Source organism: Salvelinus alpinus, chromosome 13 (genome assembly GCF_045679555.1).
Source record: "Salvelinus alpinus chromosome 13, SLU_Salpinus.1, whole genome shotgun sequence".
NCBI classification, from domain to species: domain Eukaryota; kingdom Metazoa; phylum Chordata; class Actinopteri; order Salmoniformes; family Salmonidae; genus Salvelinus; species Salvelinus alpinus.
The window spans coordinates 31,812,137-31,836,574 of NC_092098.1; the positions used below are offsets into that span (position 1 = coordinate 31,812,137).

The window sequence follows — 24,438 nt, forward strand, 5'->3', positions numbered from 1 at the left end:
CAAAAACAAGAGGGAAGCAGTTTCAACACCTATAATGATTGGCTCCATATTTCTATGATTTGAGAGGTAGCAGTTTACAAATGTATGCATAATGAACTACAACTATCCATTATGAACTATAAACTAGACACACAGACACATAAACAGTATTGTAATCTAACAAAGCACGGAGTCATGGCTGCATACTCATTACTACACTAACTTCTGTGTAAATCACCCACATGAATGCTGTCCCTGTAAACACAGTTCAAATTCTGGTTGAGGGTGTAGATTATCATGCGAATGTATAAGTCTTACTCTTTTGAAGAATGTTTGTCCACAATATTAGAGACAACAGGAAAGTTTGTCTCAGGGAGGGCAGGGAACTAAGGGCATTCACAGGGAACTTGGCCTTTAAATTCTATTAATACAAGGGCTGTTTGCTCAGTGTGAATAGTACAGTTCTATTATCTAAAAGAGGACTTCTTTTTCATCACTCTTCTCTTTAGCACTAAGGGTGGGGGTTTGTACTGTGAAGGTTTTGTCAAATGCACCACGGTCCACCCGGTAAGACCCCTTTTCCAGAGACATGCAGGATTCAAATCGGTGGCCCCACAGAATCTCGTCCTCAGTGTAGGAGGTTCTGGCTTGGCATATCATACCTACAACACAGAAGAGACCACATTTTTCCCCACATTTTGTACAGCAAGGCATTTATGAGACGTTTAATCTTTACATATCTATCTCTTATGCTACAGTCACAGACATGATGGCATTACATTTTTTTCGAATGATTTTAGATATAATTTGAGGTCACATTCTAACATTCAAAGCTAACCAACCTGACGCCTCCACGATTCCCTCCAGAATGATGATGATCTCAAATCTCTCCCTTGTCAGACGCTCAGCCCCTATTTCCCAGAAGGGGCTGCTCTCGTTGATGACATGTGTGATGGTCTGTGGCTCGACCAACAGGAGCCTGTCTCCTCCGGTATCGTAGCCCAGGTTGATCTCTGACTGCTCCAGTGGTATGAACTCCCCTTCCTTGGTCTGTCTGGACTTGATCAACTTGGCTCGTATCTTGGCGTCCACCATGTGACTCGCCCTCAGGTCTCCGATGCGGAAGAGGAGGCAGAGTTTCTCATCGCGCTCCGATATGACACAGTGCTTGCTGAAGATCAGAGTCTGGGCTCTTTTCTGAGGCCGGGAGATCTTGACGAACATACAGCCAACCATGAGGGCATCGATGATGGAGCCAATGATAGACTGGGCCATGAGGAGAACCACACCCTCCATGCAGTTGGCCGTCACCAATCTGGAGCCATAGCCAATGGTCCTCTGGCTCTCCACCGACAGAAGCAGGGCGGAGATGAAACTGTCCACATTCTCGAAGCACGGCTGCCATTGAGGGTCGTGGACGTGGGCCACGTCATCCCGCAGCCAGGCGTCTAGGAAGTAGATCTCGGCAAAGGCCACCCACGTGACAACGTAGCACATGGTGAAAACAAAGAGGAACCAACGGTACTTCAAGTCCACCAGAGTGGTGAAGATGTCCAAGAGGAAACGGCTCTTGTCCTCGATAGGGCCCAGGTTGACCCGACACTTCCCGTCTTTGGTGACGTAGCGCTGACGCTGCTTGTTGGCTGTGCCATAACTTGGCCTCTCGTCACCTAGGAGTTTGCAGTGTGGCTTGTGGGGCTTGTTCTCACCACTTGTGCCATGGGCGGAGCTACGGGTGCTACCAAAGGGGCCACCAAAGGGAGCGCCTGAGTACCACCTGGAGCTGAAACGCTTGAGGTGGCGTCCACGGTGAGAAGTGGCTGGCTCCTCAGTTGGGATGATGTACTGGCAGGTGTCTACCTCCTGGCTGATCAATCCTGCAACAACCTGATGGGGGCCAGGGCTCTGGGGCTGTGGCTGGGGGGATGCAGAGGGGGCTGGCTGGGGTGAGAGAACTGGGAAGTTGTCATAGTTGTTGTTATTTGAGCTGGGGATGAGAGAGATCCTTGTGGAGTGGAGCATTGTCAAAGCCATGTTGGTTTTTGCTGCAACCTGAAAAAAATATGTTAGAACAATTAATTGACTGACTCATACATTACATACATGATCTACAATGTATTTGTGTTGGAAACAGTATCCAGTGTCAACACAACCCACTGAACAATATCCCAAAACACAAATGAACAAAATTGACTCTGCAATAGGTACCCTCTTTGGATATGGGGTGAAGCATGTTGATTCTGGGGGTGGTCTAGGGAGGTGTTTGGCTGTGAGAGTCTGTGCTGGTGGAATTGAGTTCCTGCGGGGGTCAATTCTCATAGGACTCCTGTAGTCACCGTTATGGGGCTCGTGTAATGTCACCCTGCTGCACATCATGGTGAAAGCCATCAACAAGACTACTGTAGATTCCTGTGCTCTGTGTGGCAGTTGAACTACCGAGGGCCCAGAAAGTTGATTTCTTGTTCCTGTTGAAGCAATAGAATCCGATTGAGAGTTGACACACAATTATCAACCACCACTACAAAGGAAAGAGACTAAATGAAACTCTTCCACCAAGTAATACTGGTGGAACTTAACTCCTTATATTCTGATTATGGACAGTCATATTTCATAGTTCAGGGATTGTTAGTAGGCTAAATCCAGCTGTGGGTCAGTGGGTGTATGCCAGATCTCTGATACGCTGAGGGTGTTCTTTCAACAGATGGTTCCCTCTCCTCAGGATACATTCTTACATCATTCCTCCCCCTCTCCTCCCCTGCCCCCAACAACTTTCAGATCGTACCAATCTGACTTACGTCGTGTGATATCATCGGTCTCTGCTGGATATAATTAAACTATAGGGATTACGATTGATCCTCTAAATTAATCTGGTAACAACCAAGGCGCATGGTGATGGATTTGAGGAGATTACGGTTTTACTCTTACTTACGAGGGCTTAGATAATTGATTTGCCCAGATGTGGCCAAATAAACCCCGGGCAAATCTCGATTTCTTGTTGTCACTGTTTCTGTTCGTGTTGTCACTCACTATCTCCCCTACTGGACCGCAAAAACAGCTCGTAGCGGCAGACGTGCTGCGCTGCGTGCAGGATTTCAGGACCACATCAATATCGACTCTGACTCCAGAGTGCAGCAGACCATGAACTGCCCAAGGCATTGTAATCAACAGTACTAATTGCACTCCAAATGTTTTTCTGTACAGGAAAAACTAGAGATATCTCATTACATCTTATCTGTAGAATAGTTGTGATAATACATGTTTGATGTGCAGCTAATGTTGAACAACATCTTCTTTGTAAATGTGTTGATTTTACACAGATGGGCTTCACCAATTCTGAGATGTGTAGCCCATTCCTAAAAGTTACATAATATTGTAAAACAATTCACTCTTTGCTTTTTTCAGTTGCAACCTTAAAACAACATCCTTATAACCAGACCAACACCAGAAGAAATGTGCTAGAACAACCTGGGAAACTATACAAACACAAACAGAGAGGGAAAGTAAGGGATGGAGGTATGTATGTCTGTACATTAAGGAGAGTCATCATAACTAACTGCCAAAAGAAAGACAACAAACTAAACCATACCTGAATAGAGATGCCAGTAGTTGTTCTCAGTTTGGGATCATCTTCCACTGGAGAGATAACAAGGAGCTATCAAAAATAAATACAAGCGGGATGGCTTTTTGTGGTGAAGCTGGTGCTGTGGTTTCTCTCCCAGTGATGTCAAGGCGAACTGGCAGGATGCCTGCTGTCCAGCTGCGGACCAGAGGGGGCTGTCCCACACTCCCCCCTCACCTCCGTCTGCTCACACAGGGAGGTCAGCTGTTTATCTTCTCATGGGGTCAGCAGGGCTGGCGAGCTGTACAGGAAGTAGTACGGCACCATGGGAAGTGACAAATAAACAACAAACACAATGCACAGTACAGAAATGTTAAGTTGGTCGTTGGACAATCAATATTGTTTTCTCTGTGTGTGTGTGTGTGTGTGTGTGTGTGTGTGTGTGTGTGTGTGTGTGTGTGTGTGTGTGTGTGTGTGTGTGTGTGTGTGTGTGTGTGTGTGTGTGAGAGAGAGAGAGACAAGGGGTGTTGTAAGGTGAAAGACAGAAATATAGATTGAAAAAAGGTTTGCATAATATATCAGAAATATAGATTGAAAAAAGGTTTGCATAATATATCAGAAATATAGATTGAAAAAAGGGGACAGACACAAAAGAAGACTAGAGAGCAAAGCAAGGAGAAAAGAACAACAAAAATAACAGAAAGTTTGAAAGTTTATTGAGCGTCAATACAGGTTTCAACAAGTGGAAATCAGAGGAGTGGAAGGAAAGGCTTACATATATAAACAAGAGAATACAAAACAAGATAGGTTTGGACAAAGGAAACTGAATTTCTACGCTCACGGCAATCCTAATTCATCATGATACATGTAAAATATCTAAGAAACTATAAAAATACTCTTTCTGTGTTTTCACTTTCTTAAAACACACCTGCATAGGTTCAAAGCACTAATACCTTAATAATGCATAATAAAGAAATCTCTCCAACTCTCCTTGATGTCTCTGTGAGTATCATATGAGCGTATACGCTCTGCCTCAAGTCACTCAGAATCTACAACATTTTCCAGTTTAGAAAAATATGGTAAAAGCACATTAAAAAGTAATATAAAAAACTGCTTTGCAATACTAGGCAAAAATCCAGTGTTTGTCAACTCTACATCAGGATAAAAACGTTAGCGGCCGTTGGCTGGCGTACGGGCCTTGACACTTATTCTCAGAAGCTGACCTCTGACCCCTTGACCTTACTTGACGGCGACCACAGAGGTGTTGGTGATAGACTCCATGATGGCGGCCAGGCGGCTGCACAGGTCATGGGGCACTTTGGAGCGCACTGTTGGTGGATCTTTTAGAACCACCATCTCTGTTGAGCAGTCCAGAACCCTGGGCAGAAACTCACCCAGCTTCTCCTGTAGGGAGTCTGAAAAGGAGTGGAAGGGGTGAGAGGGAGAGAAAGACTTAGAGCTTCCATGAGAGGAGTAAAATACAGTTAAGACTGCCAGGTGAGCAAGAGATACAGTTGAAGTCGAACGTTTACATACACTTTAGCCAAATACATTAAACTCAGTTCACAATTCTTGACATTTAATCCTAGGAACAATTTCCTGTCTTAGGTCAGTTAGGATCACCACTTTATTTTAAGAATGTGAAATGTCAGAATAATAGTAGTAGAGAGAATGATTTATTTCAGCTTTTATTTCTTTCATCACATTCCCAGTGGGTCAGAAGTTTACATACACTCAATTAGTATTTGGTAGCATTGCCTTTATATTGTTTAACGTTTCAGGTAGCCTTCCACAAGCTTCCCACAATAAGTTGGGTGAATTTTGGCACATTCCTCCTGACAGAGCTGGTGTAACTGCGTCAGGTTTAGGCACCCTTGCTCGCACACGCTTTTCAGTTCTGCACACAAATTTTCTATTGGATTGAGGTCAGGGCTTTGTGATGGCCACTCCAATACCTTGACTTTGTTGTCATTAAGCCATGTTGCCGCAACTTTGGAAGTATGCTTGGGGTCATTGTCCATTTGGAAGACCCATTTGCGACCAAGCTTTAACTTCCTGACTGATGTCTTGATGTTGTTTCAATATATCCACATCATTTTCTTCCCTCATGACGCCATCTATTTTGTGAAGCGCACCAGTCCCTCCTGCAGCAAAGCACCCCCACAACATGATGCTGCCACCCCCTTGCTTCACGGTTGGTATGGTGTTCTTCCGCTTGTGAGCCTCCCCCTTTTTCCTCCAAACATAACGATGGTCATTATGGCCAAACAGTTCTATTTTTGTTTCATCAGACCAGAGGACATTTCTCCAAAAGTACGAACTTTGTCCCCATGTGCAGTTGCAAACTGTAGTTTGGCTTTTTTTATGGCGGTTTTGGAGCAGTGGCTTCTTCCTTGCTGAGCGGCCTTTCAGGTTATGTCGATATAGGACTCGTTTTACTGTGGAAATAGATACTTTTGTACCTGTTTCCTCCAGCATCTTCACAAGGTCCTTTGCTGTTGTTCTGGGATTGATTTGCACTTTTCGCACCAAAGTACGTTCATCTCTAGGAGACAGAACGTGTCTTCTTCCTGAGCGGTATGATGACTGTGTGGTCCCATGGTGTTTATACTTGCGTACTATTGTTTGTACAGATGAATGTGGTACCTTCAGGTGTTTGGAAATTGCTCCCAAGGATGAACCAGACTTGTGGAGGTCTACAATTATTTTTTCTGAGGTCTTGGCTGATTTCTTTTGATTTTCCCATGATGTCAAGCAAAGAGGCACTGAGTTTGAAGGTAGGCCTTGAAATACATCCACAGGTCCACCTCCAATTGACTCAAATTATGTCAATTAGCTTATCAGAAGCTTCTTAAAGCCATGACATAATTTTCTGGAATTTTCCAAGCTGTTTAAAGGCACAGTCAACTTAGTGTATGTAAACTTCTGACGCACTGGAATTGTGATACAGTGAATTATCAGTGAAATAATCTGTCTGTTAACAATTGTTGGAAAAATTACTTGTGTCATGCACAAAGTAGATGTCCTAACCGACTTGCCAAAACTATAGTTTGTTAACAAGAAATTTGTGTGGTGGTTGAAAACGAGTTTTAATGACTCCAACCTAAGTGTATGTAAACTTCCGACTTCAACTGTACATGCTAACACATTGGTTTAGGTCAGGGATCTGTGCAGGCCAGTCAAGTTCTTCCACACCGATCTCGACAAACTAATTCTGTATGGACCTCATTGTGCACTAGGGCATTGGCATGCTGAAACAGGCAAGGGCCTTCCCCAAACTGTTGCCACAAAGTTGGAAGCACAGAATCGTCTAGAATGTCATTGTATGCAATAGTGTTAAGAGTTCCCTTCACTGGAACTAAGGGGCCTAGCCTGAACCATCAAAAACAGGTCCAGACCATTATTCTTCCACCACCAAACTGGCACTATGCATTGGGGCAGATAGAGTTCTCCTGGCATCCGCGAAACCCAGATTCGTCTGTCGGACTGACAGATTGTGAAGCTCGATTCATCACTCCAGAGAATGTGTTTCCACTGCTCCAGAGTCCAATGGTGGCAAGCTTTAACACCACTCCTGCCGATGCTGGCCATTGCGCATGGTGATCTAGGCATGTGTGCGGCTGCTCGGCCATGGAAACCCATTTCATGAATCGCCCAACGAACAGTTCTTGTGCTGACGTTGCTTCCAGAGGCAGTTTTTGAACTCGGTAGTGAGTGTTGTAACCGAGGACAGACTTTCACTCGCTACCCTCTTCAGGACTTGGCGGTCCCGTTCTGTGAGCTTGTGTGGCCTACCACTTTGCGACTGAGACGTTGTTGCTCCTAGACGTTTCCATTTCCCAATAACAGCACTTACAGTTGACTGGGTCAGCTCTTGCAGGGCAGAAATGTGACAAACTTACTTGTTGGAGAGATGGCATCCTATGATGGTGCCACGTTGAAAGTCATTGAGCTCTTCAGTAAGGCCATTCTACTGCCAATGTTTGTCTATGGCGATTGCATGGCTTTGTAATCGATTTTATACACCTGTCAGCAACGGGTGTGGCTGAAATAGCCGAATCCACTAATTTGAAGGGATGTCCACATACCTTTGCATATATTTAACACATCTTGGATAAAGCCCAGTAAAAACCTCTTCCCCTGTCCTCACCATCCAGGTCTACTCCCAGGTAAGAGCACCAGTGGCTGCGTACAGCCTCCATGGTGTCCAGGTCTTCCTGGCTAACCATGTCCGGCCGGCTCATCAGGTGCATGCAGGGGATGACCGCCTCGTTCATGATGATCATGCCCTCCTCCATGTCGCTCACCTCGCCGCTCCTGAACAGGGTGGCCGCGTTGTCATTCATCTCCTAGGAAGGGGGCAGAAGGGGGAGAACAGGGGATATGCAGGTGCAGTGTCACTATGGAGTCTCTTTGGATAGTTTGTGTTTTCCGGTTAAGATCCTTGGGAATTCATGTACAAATTAACCCCATAACAAACACAAAAAAGTGGCTGCAACCAGGTATTTTCTAGCTTGAAATGAAAAACAAGACTTGTTCCTAAATAAATGCAACAATTTTAGTGAGCTGTTGAATGTGGGGCTTAAAATACAGAGCTTCATCAAGGTGAAATCCCAAGTACTTGTATAATGACACCACCTCTATTGGTTCATTTTGCAAAGTGACTGAGGCAGAGAAGGGGGTTGCTTTCTTGATCTGGAGAATTCCATTAGTTCTCTGCATTTAAGATCAATTTGAACTGAAAGAGGTTATGTTGGACAACAAACGCTTCCTGCAATTTGAGAAATGCCTCATCTAGTGTGGGAGCAGTGCTATAGATGGTGTCATCTGCATACAGATGTAGGATCTTAATTTGAGCCAGTTTGCTACAGAAGGGAAATAACCCTGCAGAACAGGAAATGTGAATTATTAGTCTTGAGATAAGTAGTCTATACACGCATAAAGTTTTATTATACTATATAGCAGGGCTATTTAACTCCAGCCCTATGAATTTTTTTACTCACACTGAAGTTTAGCTTATTATTCCCTATATTATTAACATTTAATATACATTATATATTATATATTACCTATAATATACATAATTCTATATTCCCAACTGACAACATCAGTCTCATGTCCAAAATCTTTTTTAAACTTTCAAAGTGAGCATCTGTATCATCAGTAGCACTCACTTTGAGACACCTCCTCCTGTAAAATGCAATAAGCGACTGCTCCATCCCTCTCTTCTCCCCTCTCCTCAGTAGCATGGCGTTGTCTTTGTAGGCGTGGTTGAGGTAATTCAGCGCCTCGCGCACCCTGGTGGAACACAATGATGATATTACGTCATGACACGTCAGCCCACTGATGACATCACATAAGACAGTCAGCCCACTCACTCAAACCACCATATAGGCTGATCATGTAGGGGCAGGGCCCCAGTTGCCATGACAACACTTACTTTCCATGCTGGTACTGTTCCAGGCCCGTCAGCAGGTAGACAAACACTGTCCGGAATAGGCTGTAGTCATCATGCCATTGCTGAGGAGAAGAGCACACAGACACATTCAATTCAAGTTTGGGCTGGTTTCCAATGGAGAAAAATGTCTACCTAGAGTTTCGGTGTAGATAATATACAGTACCTGGCTCCTTCCATCATTCATCAATGCTTGTGTAATGCAACAAATTCTAAAATTTTACTGAGTTACAGTTCATATAAGGAAATCGATCAATTGAAATAAATGAATTAGTCCCTAATCTATGGATTTCACATGATTGGGCAAGGGTGCAGCCATGGGTGGGCTTGGGAGGGCATAGGACCACCCACGGGGGAGCTAGGCCCAGCCAATCAGAATGAGGTTTTCCACACAAAAGGGCTTTATTACAGACAGAAATATGCCTCAGCACCCCCTCAGATGATCCCACAGGTGAAGAAGCCGGATGTGGAGAACCTGGGCTGGCGTGGTTACAAGTGGTCTGTGGTTGTGAAGAGTTGGAAGTACTGCCAAATTCTCTAAAATGACGTTGGAGGCGACTTATGGTAGAGAAATGAATAAATTATCTGGCAACAGCTCTGGTGGATATTCCTGCAGTCAGCATCACATCTGTGGTATTGTGTTGTGTTACAAAACTACACATTTTAGAGTGGCCTTTTATTGTTCCCAGGACAAGGTGCACCTGTGTAATGTTCATGCTGTTTAATTAGCTTCTTGATATGCCACACCTGTTAGGTGGATGGATTATCTTGGCAAAGGAGAAATGCTCACTAACCGTGATCTAAACACATTTGCGCTCAAAATTTGAGAGAAATAAGCTTTTTGTGCGTATGGACAATTTCTGGAATCGTTTATTTCAGCTCATGAAATATGGGACCAACACTTTACATGTTACGTTTATATTTGTGATCAATATAAATAAGCATTTTTATTCAGTTTTGCTCAAATTGTCCTCATGTGAAATGACACAAGGGCACCATTAATCACTGATTGTCTTGGATTCTTTATGATTGGTGGAACAAACTGCTTGTCAGTGAGGCCAAAATGGTGGAAAATCAGAGTTTAGAGGTAATAATCATTCATACTCTGTAACCATGTTTCCATCCAACAATTTTTATGTGAGTAAAAGTTTGTATGCTGGTGACATGATCGGTGCCTGGCTGCCAATCGGCAAATAATTATGAACTCCAATAACCAGATAAAAAAAATATTAAATCCACTTTTTGCACAGAGTGAGGAGTTCCTTCGCCATTTTAGCTGACCGATATTTCCCATTATCTTTGCTGAAAGTAGTCATTTCTAAGCGCCGCGGCCATAGAAGATGACAGCGCGCCACACAGTGCGATTCCAACAACGCAAACAAAGATCTACACACATGCCAGAGGCATTTCTCACTTGGTACAATATATATTCCTCTACACTCTTAGAAGAAAAGCTGCTATATAGAACCTAAAAGGGTTCTTCGGCTGTCCCCATAGGAGAACCATTTGAAGAACCCTTTTGGTTCCAGGTAGAACCCTTTTGGGTTCCATGCAGAGCCTTTTCTATAGAGGATTCTACATGGAACCAAAAAAGGTTCTGCATGGAACCAAAAAAGGGTTCTGCATGGAACCAAAAAGGGTTCTGCATGGAACCAAAAAGGGTTCTCCTATGGGGACAGCCAAAGAACCGTTTTGGAACCCTTATTTCTAAGAGTGTCGTTATCCGAGTTCCACCTGCAACTGGGAACAGGCGTTTAGAAGACACAGGTGCCTTCCAAATCGAGAATAAAGAAAGGATTGGCAGTAAAGGTTGTTTGAAAATAAGTTTACTATGCTTTCATTAGACCATCAGATCAACCTTCAGTACAAGCTAGCTTAGTTATGCCGCTGTCGGTTGATTCTGGATTGGCTAAGGGAAACGTAACTATTGACACATACCATATATTCCTCCATATCCATATCCTCTGGCTTGATGAGGCGTAGTTTGGCACGGGCCTCTCTCATGATACTAATGGACCTACACAGGAAGTGATGACACAGGAAGGGATGATTTGCTCCACAGCAATATACCTATGAATAATACTGTCAACTTGATGACAATGTTGATGATCAATTATTTTTAATTATTCAACAAATCATTGTAAGAAAAGCAGCAAGTACATTTACAATGAAATGACAAAACATGAACACATTTGAAGTTTTTAAATATACATTTCAATGTATGTCCGAAAGTTGTGCTGACTGACCTGTCGTCGAAGCTGAGGTTGCGGTCGGTGAAGCCCTCCAGCAGGGTCCTCTCTATGACGCGACTGGGCGCCTGGTTCTGGAAGAAGTAGACCAGGGCATGGTGCAGGCGCGGGTCCTGCTGGGCAGTGGTCTCCTCCTGAGACAACTCAAACAGACGGGAGTACTCCTCCTGGAACGCCTGGGGAGAGGGGTGTGAGGGATGTTAGAGGGGTGTGAGGGATGTTAGAGGGGTGTGAGGGATGTTAGAGGGGTGTGAGGGATGTTAGAGGGGTGTGAGGGATGTTAGAGGTGTGTGAGGGATGTTAGAGGGGTGTGAGGGATGTTAGAGGGGTGTGAGGGATGTTAGAGGGGTGTGAGGGATGTTAGAGGGGTGTGAGGGATGTTAGAGGGGTGTGAGGGATGTTAAAGGTGTGTGAGGGATGTTAGAGGTGTGTGAGGGATGTTAGAGGGGTGTGAGGGATGTTAGAGGTGTGTGAGGGATGTTAGAGGGGTGTGAGGGATGTTAGAGGTGTGTGAGGGATGTTAGAGGTGTGTGTAAGTATGTGTGTCTATGTGTTCTTTGTCGGGTACTGAGGTGTGTGGTACAAATAACATCCTACAAAAAACTGTACAAGAGTGAATGATATCTTAATTTCCTCCTCCTTGATTGGAGTGTGAGGTCCCAACAGTATACTTTTTCTAACAAGTGGTTTTAATAAGTACATGGAGTAGCCAGACAATTAGAAAAAGTAGCCAGCCAGGGAATTCCGGGCAAGTGGAGTCCGGGGGAGCACACCAGCGTGAATTTACTTTAACAACCTGAGTAGCTTTCTATGACTTTACAATAAAAATTACTTAAAATGTATGAATTCAGTGTGTTGCTACTTGTTGTGGATATCGTCTAGGCCTAGGCCTATATAATCAGGACAATTTTCCAAGTTAGATACCCTTTAACATTAAACCGGTCTTCTCTTGAGATTGACAGCTTTACTGCTAGATATGAATTGCCACAACGATGTTTGTTCTTCAAATTATGTATTTTATTGACTCCGATGCTGTGGACACTTAGGGAAAGGAAACCAATGTGTCATTTTGTAATGGGTGAACTATCCCTTTAACAGTTTGGCCTGTCAATCAATCAATCACTGTGGGTGGGATTGTCAGGGGAGGGGGCAGAATGTTTGAGTCACACAGTTGGTAGGGTTTCAGTCCTGGTGGCCATTTGATTAATTGTTCAGCAGTCTTATGGCTTGGGGGTAGAAGCTGTTAAGGAGCCTTTTGGTCCTAGACTTGAAGCTCCGGGTACCGCTTCCCGTGCGGTAGCAGAGAGAACAGTCTATGACTTGGGTGACTCAATAGATGACTAGAAGATGCATATTGTTCTTTCTAGAGGGAGAGGGCTATACAGACTTTTCTGACTAGCGAATTTAAACTTTTAAATTAAAGAAGCCTAGTTAAGTTATGAAGTGAAAAAAAGTAGCCGGCTGAGTGTGAGCGGTTATGGAAAACAATACCTATGGCGCAAGTCTGCCAAGACTCTACCTCTCCCATTTATGTATGTGCATATACCTCAACAAGAGGAGAAAGACAAAATGTTTACATGTATAACATTGTAGAAGGACATAGACTAGCGAGATGATAATGAGCGAGTACTAAGGATACAGCCTACTTTACCTTGATGAGGCCAGCCTCAGGGCCGTCCTTGTCGAACACCTGTCTGGCTTTGGCTATGGCCATAATGATGCCCTGCATGGCAGGAGTTAGCATCATCTTAAACACCACAGAGAAGGACAAAGAATTAGAGCAAGTCCACACACAAACAAACTCCTATAGCAGCAACGCACCTTTCAGCGATCCATGTATGCGGTCTCCATTCATTGAATATATGCAAGCTATAATAGTCATATTTGAAGCAACAGCCAAAGACTATCATTGCCCAAAATGTATCTAAACGATTTTCTAACCAAAAACCAATAGAAGTCCATGTAACATGGAACAGCATGCTCTCAATTTATTATTATTAATTTGTATTTATTCATGTAAGTTAAATAAAGTTAGTAGCGGCTCTCTACCTCTTCATTGTAGCCGTCAGTGTCGGCCCGGACCAGGATCCTGCCCACGTTGGGGATCTCCACCTCCGACACCACATTCTCTGGTTGCTGCTGCCTGCTTCTGGTCGCCGCCGGGGCGTCCTGATCATCCTCGTCGTCTGCCTGGGTGTCAGGTGCTGCTGCAGCTTCCGCCACTGCCTCTCTGAACCCAGTCTCGCTGTCTGTCTCAGTGGTGACGTCTGTGGAGGGGTCAGGGGTCACAGCTGCAGTCTGGGCCTGGCCACTCATCTCTGCTGCAGGGCTCGGAGACTGAGGTGGGGGGAGCTGCTGGGGATATGAAGTTGACATGAACGTTTTAGTCATTTAGCAGACGCTCTTATCCAGAGCAATTTACAGTTAGTGCATTAATCTTAAGATGGCTAGGAGGGAACAATCACAGGCATAGAAAGGGCATTTTTTGTCAATAAAGCTAGAAGGGGGTGGGGGGGGGAGTCAAGTGCAAGTATTGGTTCAGGAAAGTATATATACACACACACACAACCAGTCAAAGGTTTTAGAACACCGACTCATTCATGGGTTCTTCTTTATTTTTACTATTTTCTACATTGTACAGTAGAATACTAGTGAAGACATCATAACTATGAAATAACACATATGGAAACATGTAGTAACCAAAAAAGTGTTAAACAAATCAAAATATATTTTATATTTGAGATTCTTCAAAGTAGCCACCCTTTGCCTTGATGGCAGCGTTGCACACTCTTAATTACAGCATATACACTGCTCAAAAAAATAAAGGGAACACTTAAACAACACAATGTAACTCCAAGTCAATCACACTTCTGTGAAATCAAACTGTCCACTTAGGAAGCAACACTGATTGACAATAAATTTCACATGCTGTTGTGCAAATGGAATAGACAAAAGGTGGAAATTATAGGCAATTAGCAAGACACCCCCAATAAAGGAGTGGTTCTGCAGGTGGTGACCACAGACCACTTCTCAGTTCCTATGCTTCCTGGCTGATGTTTTGGTCACTTTTGAATGCTGGTGGTGCTTTCACTCTAGTGGTAGCATGAGACGGAGTCTACAACCCACACAAGTGGCTCAGGTAGTGCAGCTCATCCAGGATGGCACATCAATGCGAGCTGTGGCAAGAAGGTTTGCTGTGTCTGTCAGCGTAGTGTCCAGAGCATGGAGGCGCTACCAGGAGACAGGCCAGTATATCAGGAGACGTGGAGGAGGCCGTAGGAGGGCAACAACCCAGCAGCAGGACCGCTACCTCCGCCTTTGTGCAAGGAGGAGCACTGCCAGAGCCCTGCAAAATGACCTCCAGCAGGCCACAAATGTGCATGTGTCTGCTCAAACGGTCAGAAACAGACTCCATGAGGGTGGTATGAGGGCCCGACGTCCACAGGTGGGGGTTGTGCTTACAGCCCAACACCGTGCAGGACGTTTGGCATTTGCCAGAGAACACCAAGATTGGCAAATTCGCCACTGGCGCCCTGTGCTCTTCACAGATGAAAGCAGGTTCACACTGAGCACATGAGCAGATGTGACAGACGTGACAGAGTCTGGAGACGCCGTGGAGAACGTTCTGCTGCCTGCAACATCCTCCAGCATGACCGGTTTGGCGGTGGGTCAGTCATGGTGTGGGGTGGCATTTCTTTGTGGGGCCGCACAGCCCTCCATGTGCTCGCCAGAGGTAGCCTGACTGCCGTTAGGTACCGAGATGAGATCCTCAGACCCCTTGTGAGACCATATGCTGACACATGCACATTTGTGGCCTGCTGGAGGTCATTTTGCAGGGCTCTGGCAGTGCTCCTCCTTGCACAAAGGCGGAGGTAGCGGTCCTGCTGCTGGGTTGTTGCCCTCCTACGGCCTCCTCCACGTCTCCTGATGTACCGGCCTGTCTCCTGGTAGCGCCTCCATGCTCTGGACACTACGCTGACAGACACAGCAAACCTTCTTGCCACAGCTCGCATTGATGTGCCATCCTGGATGAGCTGCACTACCTGAGCCACTTGTGTAGGTTGTAGACTCCGTCTCATGCTACCACTAGAGTGAAAGCACCGCCAGCATTCAAAAGTGACCAAAACATCAGCCAGGAAGCATAGTAACTGAGAAGTGGTCTGTGGTCACCACCTGAAGAACCACTCCTTTATTGGGGGTGTCTTGCTAATTGCCTATAATTTCCATCTGTTGTCTATTCCATTTGCACAACAGCATGTGAAATTTATTGTCAATCAGTGTTGCTTCCTAAGTGGACAGTTTGATTTCACAGAAGTGTGATTGACTTGGAGTTACATTGTGTTGTTTAAGTGTTACCTTTATTTTTTTGAGCAGTGTATAATTGAAAAAAAAAAAGAATTCTAACTGGATCCTCTTTCGATTGATAAACTGAGTTGTAAAATGTACATTTACTGTGCATGAAGGTCCATAAACAAAACGATTCACTACATTGGGATTCATTCAGGACTATATGCATTGACCACTAGAGGTCGCATGTACACCATTTATGATTAAAGTTTGCCGTTTCCCCAGGCACGGTAGTCTGTCCAGCAAGCAATGGAATATGTGACAAAAACCCGATTACAGTTAAATTAAGAGTAAGGCATGTCAAATCTAGACCTAACAGTCAGATACTACTATCAGACTGACAACAAAGAGTAACTTATATATCACAACGGAACCTCGTCAACAGGTAATATGCCTACATTTCATGCACATTCACAAGATTCTTTCATCACTCAATGTTGTCAAAAGCCACGTCATCAGCATTCACAGAAGCATTGTCAAAACATTACACAGGCCTGAAAACAAGCATCAGTTCGAGCAAGCAACTAACCTACGACTTGTCGCTGGAACACACCAGAACTCTCTCCAACTAACCAACCGTAAAGTACAGTAAGGGATATAAAAAGCTCATGTTCTATTTAAAACCAGGCCTGTCACTGGTCACAGCTCCTGAACCTCTTGACAGAGTCACCCCAACATCCCCCAGTGATAAACCAGTTAGCTGAGGACTGACTATGCGGAATGCTGCTGGGATGGCGGGGGGAGGGTGTCCAGTGACTGGCTGTTAGGGCCTTATCGCCTCCAGGGAGGGGGGTGTGGTATGTGGGGAAAGGGGCTTTGGCTAAATAGTTGAAAAAATACTAAAAATACTAGTATATTAACAAGAGTAGCTTTGTCCAAACACAACTAGTATGAAATGACATATTAAAACAAAAATTAAGCTCACACGTGAAATCTCACGTTAAAACTTGGTTGGCCGAGTGGTAAACACAGTTGCCTTTGGACTACACATAGCCACTGTCTAAAATAAAGACAACAAATAAACCCCTTTTTCTCCCCAATTTCGTGGTATTCAATTGGTAATTACAGTTTTGTCTCTTCGCTGCAACTCCCATACGGACTCAGGAGAGGCGAAGGTCGAGAGCCGTGCGTCCTCCGAAACACGCCCCAACCAAGCCACACTGCTTCTTGACAGAATGCCTGCTTAACCCCTCCAATGTGTCGGAGGAAACACTGTACACCTGGTGACCGTGTCAGCATGCATGTACCCGGCCCGCCACAGGAGTCGCTAGAGTGCGATGGGACAAGGACATCCCTGCCGGCCAAACCCTCCCCTAACCCGGACGATGCTGGGCCAATTGTGTGTCGCCCCATGGGTATCCCGGTCGCGGACGGCTGCAACAGAGCCTGGACTCAAACCAGGATCTCTAGTAGCACAGCTACTGTAGCAACTGTGATGCAGTGTCTTAGACCACTGCTCCACTCGGGAGGCCTACCCTTTTCTTTTTTATATGTTGTTTATCTCACACTGAACCCATGGGTCACCCTAATGTCACACCCAAAACATTCAGTAGCAGCAGCTATCACTATGCAACAGGGAAGTAAGAGATATAGGCCTAGGTATATTTGTGTATGTGGCCTAGATAGAGTATATTACATTTATTCAATGGGTGCTCATATGACAACCCCAGACCCCTCTTTTCACCCTGCCCACCTGACAGTGTTGCTGCTCCTCCTCGTCCTCACTGGTATGTTGGCAGGGCTCTGGCGTGACAGAGACAGCCTGGTGGTCGCTCTCCTCTGGGCTGCTGACAGCACTCTCCGGTGACACATGGACTGGGGACTGGGGCTGGCTTGTTGGGACTGGCTCTGAAACAGGACAAGGACCATGAGTTGAACAAGCAACTATAGTCAGAACTCAGATCTTAGAGACTGTATAGAGCAGGTGGTATAACTCCAGTCATTAAGGATCCTGCAGTCCTGCTGGTTAACATTTTTCACTAGTGCTAATTTAACAATTTAATTTAATTAACTTGATCAATTTTATGGAGAGGGAAACTGATTCCTCACCATCGGCAGACAGACAGAGACAATAGTGCTTAGCCAAATGTGGTGACCGTATAATTTAGTATCCGACTAAAAGACAAGGATGAAAACCAGTATACACAGCCACCCTCAAAGACCAGAATGGTGTAACCCTGACATATACATTCATGTCCAGACCAACCTCCAGATTCCACAGCTGGTATAACAACCGATTCTGCCACATGTTCCTGTTCTCCAGTGGGTTCCTGGGCTGCGCCAGATTGGGGGACTGGTTTTGCTGGGTCGTCTTTACTGGGAGCACGAGTGGAGGTGACGGCTGCTGTGGGGGAGACCGGCTCCACCTGTGGCTGCTGGCAGAACTGGTCTTCCCACTCCTTGAGCTCCTGCTGGAACCAGCGGTTGTCCTCGCGCACGTATTGCCTGAGGATGGGTGGCAGGGAGTCCATGGCCCGCATGACCTGGCCTGTCTCGTCATCTGTGTCCTCTGTTGACATAAATATCATAAATATAACAAATCACAATGAGCTAACTGATAACAGTCAATAGTAACCTAAACTGCTAAGCAGCAAACAGTGAAAAACGTTATGTAGATAAACCTGTCAGGTCTAAAAAAAACTAACACCTGGTCAGGCCATGAATATATTAATCTATTTATGTATAGATCAAGAGAAGCAGTTACAGTGTTGACAGATATAGCAGGTATACACAATATGACCAAAAGTATGTGGACTGCTCGTCGAACATCTCATTCCAAAATCGCGGGCATTAATATGGAGTTGGTCCCCCCTTTGCTACTATAACAGCCTCCACTCTTCTGGGAAGGCTTTCCACTAGATGTTGGAACATTGCTGCGTGGACTTGCATCCATTCAGCCACAAGAGCATTTGTGAGGTCAGGCACTGATGTTGGGCGATGAGGCCTGGCTCGCAGTCGGCGTTCCAATTCATCCCAAAGTGTTTGATGGGGTTGAGGTCATGGCTTTGTGCAGGCCAGTCAAGTTCTTCCACACCGATCTTGACAAACCATTTCTGTATGGACCTCGCTTTGTGCACGGGGAGATTGTCATCCTGAAACAGGAAAGGGCCTTCCCCAAACTGTTTCCAGAAAGTTGGAAGTACAGAATTGTCTAGAATTTCATTGTATGCCTAAGGGGCCTAGCAAGAACCATGACCATTATACCTCCTCCACCAAACTTTACAGTTGGCACTATCCATTGGGACAGGTAGAGGTCTCCTGGCATCCGCCAAACCCAGATTCGTCCGTTGGACTACCAGATAGTGAAGCGTAATTCCTCACTCCAGAGAATGCGTTTCCACTGCTCCAGAGTCCAATGGCTGCGAGCTTTACACCACTCCAGCTGATGCTTGGCATTGCGCATGGTGATCTTAGGCTTGTGTGCGGTTGCCCGCCCATGGAAACCCATTTCATGAAGCTCCCGACGAACAGTTCTTGTGCTGACGTTGCTTCCAGAGGCAGTTTGGAACTCGGTAGTGAGTGTCGTAACCGAGGACATACGATTTATACGGGATACGCACTTCAGCACTCGGCGGTCCCATTCTGTGAGCTTGTGTGGCCTACCACTTCTCAGCTGAGCCGTTGTTTCTCCTAGATGTTTCCTCTTCATAACAGCACTTACAGTTGACCGGGGGCAGCTCTAGCAGTGCATACATTTGACGAACTGACTTATTGGAAAGTTGGCATCCTATGACGGTGCCACTTTGAAAGTCACTGATCTGTTCAGTAAGGCCATTCTACTGCCAATGTTTGTCAATGGAGATTGCATGGCTGTGTGCCTCAATTTTATACACCTGTCAGCAACGGGTGTGGCTGAAATAGCCGAATCCACTCATTTGAAGGAGTGTTCACATACTTTTGTATATATAGTGTACATACAGTATAGGTATGGTTAGATACTGTATATGTAAACAGCACTGTGACATGTCAACTTGAGCCTTCTAATTGGCGCTGGGCTGGGGCTTGATACTTGCCCAGGGGCCAAGAGTACCTGCGGTGGCATCTGTGTGCTCAAAGAGACATGGAGCTCTGCTCGCTGGACAGTGCCAGCAGGCAGTCCAAATTAATTTAGCTGATGTGTTTTTGGTCCATGGAATAAAAAAAAATGTTTATCCTTTTTCTCCCCAATTTCGTGTTATCCAATTGGTAGTGTCTACTGTCTTGTCTCATCGCTGCAACTCCCGTACGGACTCGGGAGAGCCGAAGGTCGAGAGCCATGCGTCTTCCGAAACACAACCCAACCAAGACGCACTGCTTCTTGACACAACGCACCTCCAACCCGGAAGCCAGGCGCACCAATGTGTCGGAGGAAACACCGTACACCTAGCGACCTGGTCAGCGTGCACTGCGCCCGGCCCGCCACAGGCGTCGCTAGTGCGTGATGAGACAAGGATATCCCTGCAGGCCAAACCCTCCCTAACCCAGACGACGCTGGGCCAATTGTGCGCCGCCCCATGGGCCTCCCGGTCACGGCCGGCTGCGGCAGAGCCTGGGCTCGATCCCTGGAACACATTTGATTTGATTTATTAGGATCCCCATTAGCCGACGCCAGTAGCGACCGGGGTCCAACATAACGAAAAAGACATTACAAACAAAATACTTTACAATTTACATACATTTAAAAACATGTGTGTGTGCATCTATCAGTTAAAGTAAAGAACCATAGCTAGTTTCTCAGTGGAATGGGGAGGAGGGAAATGGGTACCTGTGATGAGGTGAGGCAGCCTGTCGTCAATGTACATGAGACAATAAGCACTGGCGTTGGTCATGCCTCCGTACGAGTCCCTGACCAGCTCCTCCCAGGAGGACTCGCTGACGATGACATCGTTGTACTTCATCCAGCGCTGGTTGGCGTGGTCGTAGATATAAGCCCAGTAGTGGCCGGCCGAGGCTTGTCCCTCGTGGACGAGGACGGCGTGAAGCCTATACGGCACCTTCACACGTCAAACAAGGTTAGGACCAGAAAAGTAAAGTTTCAGCAGAATCTTTCTGTATTGGCCGGTGCATATTCAAACAAGAATTTTAGGTCCCGAAAATTCAATTTTCAGCAGAAATCTTCGGTATTGACACATTACACATTAAACAAAGGATTAGGACAAAAAATCTTTTTGGCACAAACATTCTATAGTTGCTTCTGCACACATCAACCAAAAGCTTTTAATAACTTCTGCTTTGTTACTAGCATAGTATGCCATGACATCCATCTCATTACATATACTGAACTCAATCCATTCTTGTTAACTTCTCATGACATTCAACCCCCATGTATTCTCTGTTCCCACCCACAATTGTGCTGCATTGTGATAATGTGATAATGCACAAATACTAAGGCAACAATATCAAACTCATTGCCAAAGGTAACATGTAATAACGTTTTTCAGTGTGTGGGATACTGTTAATCAGTATAGTCTCTTGTGACCCAACATTAACATAATGCCAAATCGAGTACCTGACAAGATTTGGGACTTGGTTCCTAGATTAATCATTATGCAATGTTTGTTACACATGTTCAACCTGACAAAGTGATATTAGTGCATCTCATGCTTTAACCTGTCAGGGACAGTACGAGGGATCTTACCTGACACAGGCTGTTATCCGAGTACATGCCCTCCAGTGCTTGGCTGACCCTGTCGATGCTGGCTTTTAGCTCTGAGCACCAAGACACAGACACACAGATCAATGCAGTGCACCTGGGACCAGGATAGGCTGTCAGCTCATGAAATGTACAGTAAATGAGCATGATCAAATATAGCTTCAAATCATCTTTAAAAAGTTAACTTGCCTCAGTGAATGTAATTTCTCAATCACTACAGATATACCATATAAATCAAGTGCTATTCGCATGTCAAATTGTCATGGGATGTATCCATTGTTAAAATGTTGGTGCTATGCATATCTTACAGTGTGTCTTTAATGTACAATAAAAATAAATAAACTCATAAAAATTAGGTTATCATTAGTGAATCCAGGTGTAAGTCACTGTACCGTTCATGTTGATCTCCACCTCTGTCCTCCAGCGCTGCAGGCAGGTCTTGACAAAGCGCAGCTCCTCCTCGGTCACACTGTGGGGGGCTGGGTGAGGTGGGGTGTCCATGGGGGCTCTACACTGGGTGAAGGGCTTGTAGATAGGTGTCCTCTGGCCCGAGGGGGGCTGCTGCTGGCAGGTGGGGCTGTCAGACAGGCCTGTGTCTCCTGGCTCCTGGCACTGACTGAGGAGACCCACAGAGGAAAAGCAGGATATCAACAAAAATACAGTAAATACAGTGATTAATGTGCTATACACAGGCTAACAGGTAAAACATTATAGGGTTTTGGTCAATTTCATTTCAGAAATGAAATGGAATAAATAGAAATCTACAGTATTTCATATCATCATTTTTTACTACATTTCAAATGTATGAACTGATTTTCAATAATCTCCTGAATTGACTGATTCACATTAACATTCTAGGTAGGAAAACATCAAAGTGTTCAGCTCTCTTCAGCAGCTGCACTGCAGTCATATTGAGTAACATGGAGTACCGGTAAGTAATGCAAGACTAGATATTGTGTAAGCACATGAAACTAGAAATTCACTCATAGCCTTGACTAGTGAGACGCAGTTGTCCCAGAGGTCCTTGCCTGGTGTCATCAGGGTTGCCCTCTGTGTGCTTGGTGTTGCTCCCGGAGGGAGTGGGGGAAGAGGCAGCCAGCCTCACATCTTCAGCTGGGGACACACTGGTGGGCTTGGTGCAGGCGAACTCCAACACGTACTGTAACATGTCCGCCAGTGGATACTTTGTCGGCCCTGAGCCATAGTTTCTGTAGCTGGAAACAGAAGGAGACAGAGGTTGAACTGACAGTACCCAAACAATTACAAGCAGGTTTCATCAATAACATTGTCAGTCATGACTCATGAGTAGGACATTTCCTACGTGAATCAAACAACTAATATTATGGGACCACTATGTGTATGACAGTTTTTATACTAACTCATGATTAATTCACTCTCAATGGACACATTTGGAGGTATCCATCCTGTTGCAGTCATCACTGACTTTTTTAATGAAAAAGTATTAACTAAAATAACACGTGAACAAACCTGATGTGTCACACTGCTTTACAAACAGTAACCTCAATAGTAAACCTACCACTCCAGTTTCTGCTGCAGGACTATGAGCTGCTCCTTCAGTCTCTTCACTTCTTCTCTCCTGTTGTGGGTCTGCTCATTGTTCTTGTGAAGGTATCTGTTCGCATACAGTAAACTTAGTTTACCACAACAAAAGTTTATTTGACTCTGGTTCCCCACTTACAGTATCAACATTACAATGCAATACAATGCTCAGTCTAAGTGAATGCCGATAGTTGAAGTCGGAAGTTTACAAAAACGAGTTTTAATGACTCCAACCTAAGTGTTTCAACCACTCCACAAATTTCTTGTTAACAAACTATAGTATTGGCAAGTTGTTTATGAAATCTACTTTGTGCATGACATTTCTCTAACAATTGTTTACAGACAGATTATTTCACTTATAATTCACTGTATCACAATTCCAGTGGGTCAGAAGTTTACATACACTAAGTTGACTGTGCCTTTTAACAGCTTGGGAAATTCCAGAAAATTATGTCATGGCTTTAGAAGCTTCTGATAGGCTAATTGACATAATTTGAGTCAATTGGAGGTGGACCTGTGGATGTATTTCAAGGCCTACCTTCAAACTCAGTGCCTCTTTGCTTGACATCATGGGAAAAATCAAAAGAAATCAGCCAAGACCCCAGAAAAATAATTGTAGACCTCCACAAGTCTGGTTCATCCTTGGGAGCAATTTCCAAATGCCTGAAGGCACCACGTTCATCTGTACAAATAATAGTACGCAAGTATAAACACCATGGGACCAGACAGTCGTCATACCGCTCAGGAAGGAGACTCATTCTGTCTCCTAGTGATGAACGTACTTTGGTGCGAAAAGTGCAAATCAATCCCAGAACAACAGCAAAGGACCTTGTGAAGATGCTGGAGGAAACAGGCACAAAAGTATCTATATCCACAGTAAAACAAGTCCTATATCGACATAACCTGAAAGGCCGCTCAGCAAGGAAGAAGCCACTGCTCCAAAATCGCCACAAAAAAGCCACACTACGGTTTGCAACTGCACGTGGGGACAAAGATTTTTTTTAAATGTCCGGTCTGATGAAACCAAAATAGAACTGTTTAGCCATAATAATCATCGTTATGTTTGGAGGAAAAAGGGGGAGGCTTGCAAGCCGAAGAACACCATCCCAACTGTGAAGCACGGGGGTGGCAGCATCATGTTGTGGGGGTGCTTTGCTGCAGGAGGGACTGGTGCACTTCACAAAATAGATGGCATCATGAGAAGGAAAATTATGTGGATATATTGAAGCAACATCTCAAGACATCAGTCAGGAAGTTAAAGCTTGGTCACAAATGGGTCTTCCAAATAGACAATGACCCCAAGCATACTTTCAAAGTTGCGGCAACATGGCTTAAGGACAACAAAGTCAAGGTATTGGAGTGGCCATCACAAAGCCCTGACCTCAATCCTATAGAAAATTTGTGTGCAGAACTGAAAAAGTGGGTGCGAGCAAGGAGGCCTACAAACCTGACTCAGTTACACCAGCTCTGTCAGGAGGAATGGGACAAAATTCACCCAACTTATTGTGGGAAGCTTGTGGAAGGCTACCTGAAACATTTGACCCAAGTTTAAATTGTTTAAGGCAATGCTACCATATACTAATTGAGTGTATGTAAACTTCTGACCCACTGGGAATGTGATGAAATAAATAAAAAGCTGAAATAAATCATTCTCTCT

At 44.9% G+C, this 24,438-nt stretch overlaps 2 protein-coding genes across 13 annotated transcripts in view; both read right to left on the minus strand.

Annotated features, from left to right (window-relative positions):
• Window positions 1-327: 327 nt before the first annotated feature.
• On the minus strand, window positions 328-3,665 carry LOC139537563 (G protein-activated inward rectifier potassium channel 3-like). The gene is made up of 4 exons (XM_071339017.1): window positions 3,566-3,665; window positions 2,188-2,444; window positions 822-2,031; window positions 328-641 (listed from the first exon to the last, which is right to left on the minus strand). Exons 2-4 carry the CDS (start codon window positions 2,365-2,367, stop codon window positions 451-453), a joined length of 1,581 nt encoding a protein of 526 aa, XP_071195118.1. The 5' UTR covers window positions 2,368-2,444; window positions 3,566-3,665; the 3' UTR covers window positions 328-450.
• A 567-nt stretch (window positions 3,666-4,232) lies between these two features.
• The window catches only part of LOC139537562 (ubiquitin carboxyl-terminal hydrolase 28-like), a 35,128-nt gene continuing 14,922 nt past the window's right edge, over window positions 4,233-24,438 (minus strand). For 7 of the 12 annotated variants that reach the window (XM_071339015.1, XM_071339011.1, XM_071339010.1 and 4 more), the window contains 15 exons: window positions 22,759-22,872; window positions 22,250-22,435; window positions 21,614-21,837; window positions 21,207-21,277; window positions 20,334-20,562; window positions 17,796-18,098; window positions 17,283-17,437; window positions 13,292-13,597; window positions 12,894-12,989; window positions 11,240-11,418; window positions 10,932-11,010; window positions 8,979-9,058; window positions 8,713-8,836; window positions 7,689-7,887; window positions 4,233-4,953 (listed from right to left, as the gene is read on the minus strand). In XM_071339015.1, coding sequence (XP_071195116.1) covers window positions 4,778-4,953; window positions 7,689-7,887; window positions 8,713-8,836; window positions 8,979-9,058; window positions 10,932-11,010; window positions 11,240-11,418; window positions 12,894-12,989; window positions 13,292-13,597; window positions 17,283-17,437; window positions 17,796-18,098; window positions 20,334-20,562; window positions 21,207-21,277; window positions 21,614-21,837; window positions 22,250-22,435; window positions 22,759-22,872 — 2,521 coding nt within the window. In that variant the 3' untranslated portion in view covers window positions 4,233-4,777. The remainder of the gene's footprint in view (window positions 4,954-7,688; window positions 7,888-8,712; window positions 8,837-8,978; window positions 9,059-10,931; window positions 11,011-11,239; window positions 11,419-12,893; window positions 12,990-13,291; window positions 13,598-17,282; window positions 17,438-17,795; window positions 18,099-20,333; window positions 20,563-21,206; window positions 21,278-21,613; window positions 21,838-22,249; window positions 22,436-22,758; window positions 22,873-24,438) is intronic. The other 5 variants (XM_071339016.1, XM_071339014.1, XM_071339007.1 and 2 more) reach the window with 3 other exon arrangements.

Excerpts from the sequence above, each read along its gene's own strand:
- LOC139537563 (XM_071339017.1), bottom strand. The coding sequence starts at position 2,367 with ATGGCTTTCACCATGATGTGCAGCAGGGTGACATTACACGAGCCCCAT. Across the intron at positions 2,032-2,187 it reads TCACCCCATATCCAAAGAGG|GTTGCAGCAAAAACCAACAT; the intron begins GTACCTATTGCA and ends TATTTTTTTCAG. Across the intron at positions 642-821 it reads GGGAATCGTGGAGGCGTCAG|GTATGATATGCCAAGCCAGA; the intron begins GTTGGTTAGCTT and ends TCTGTGTTGTAG.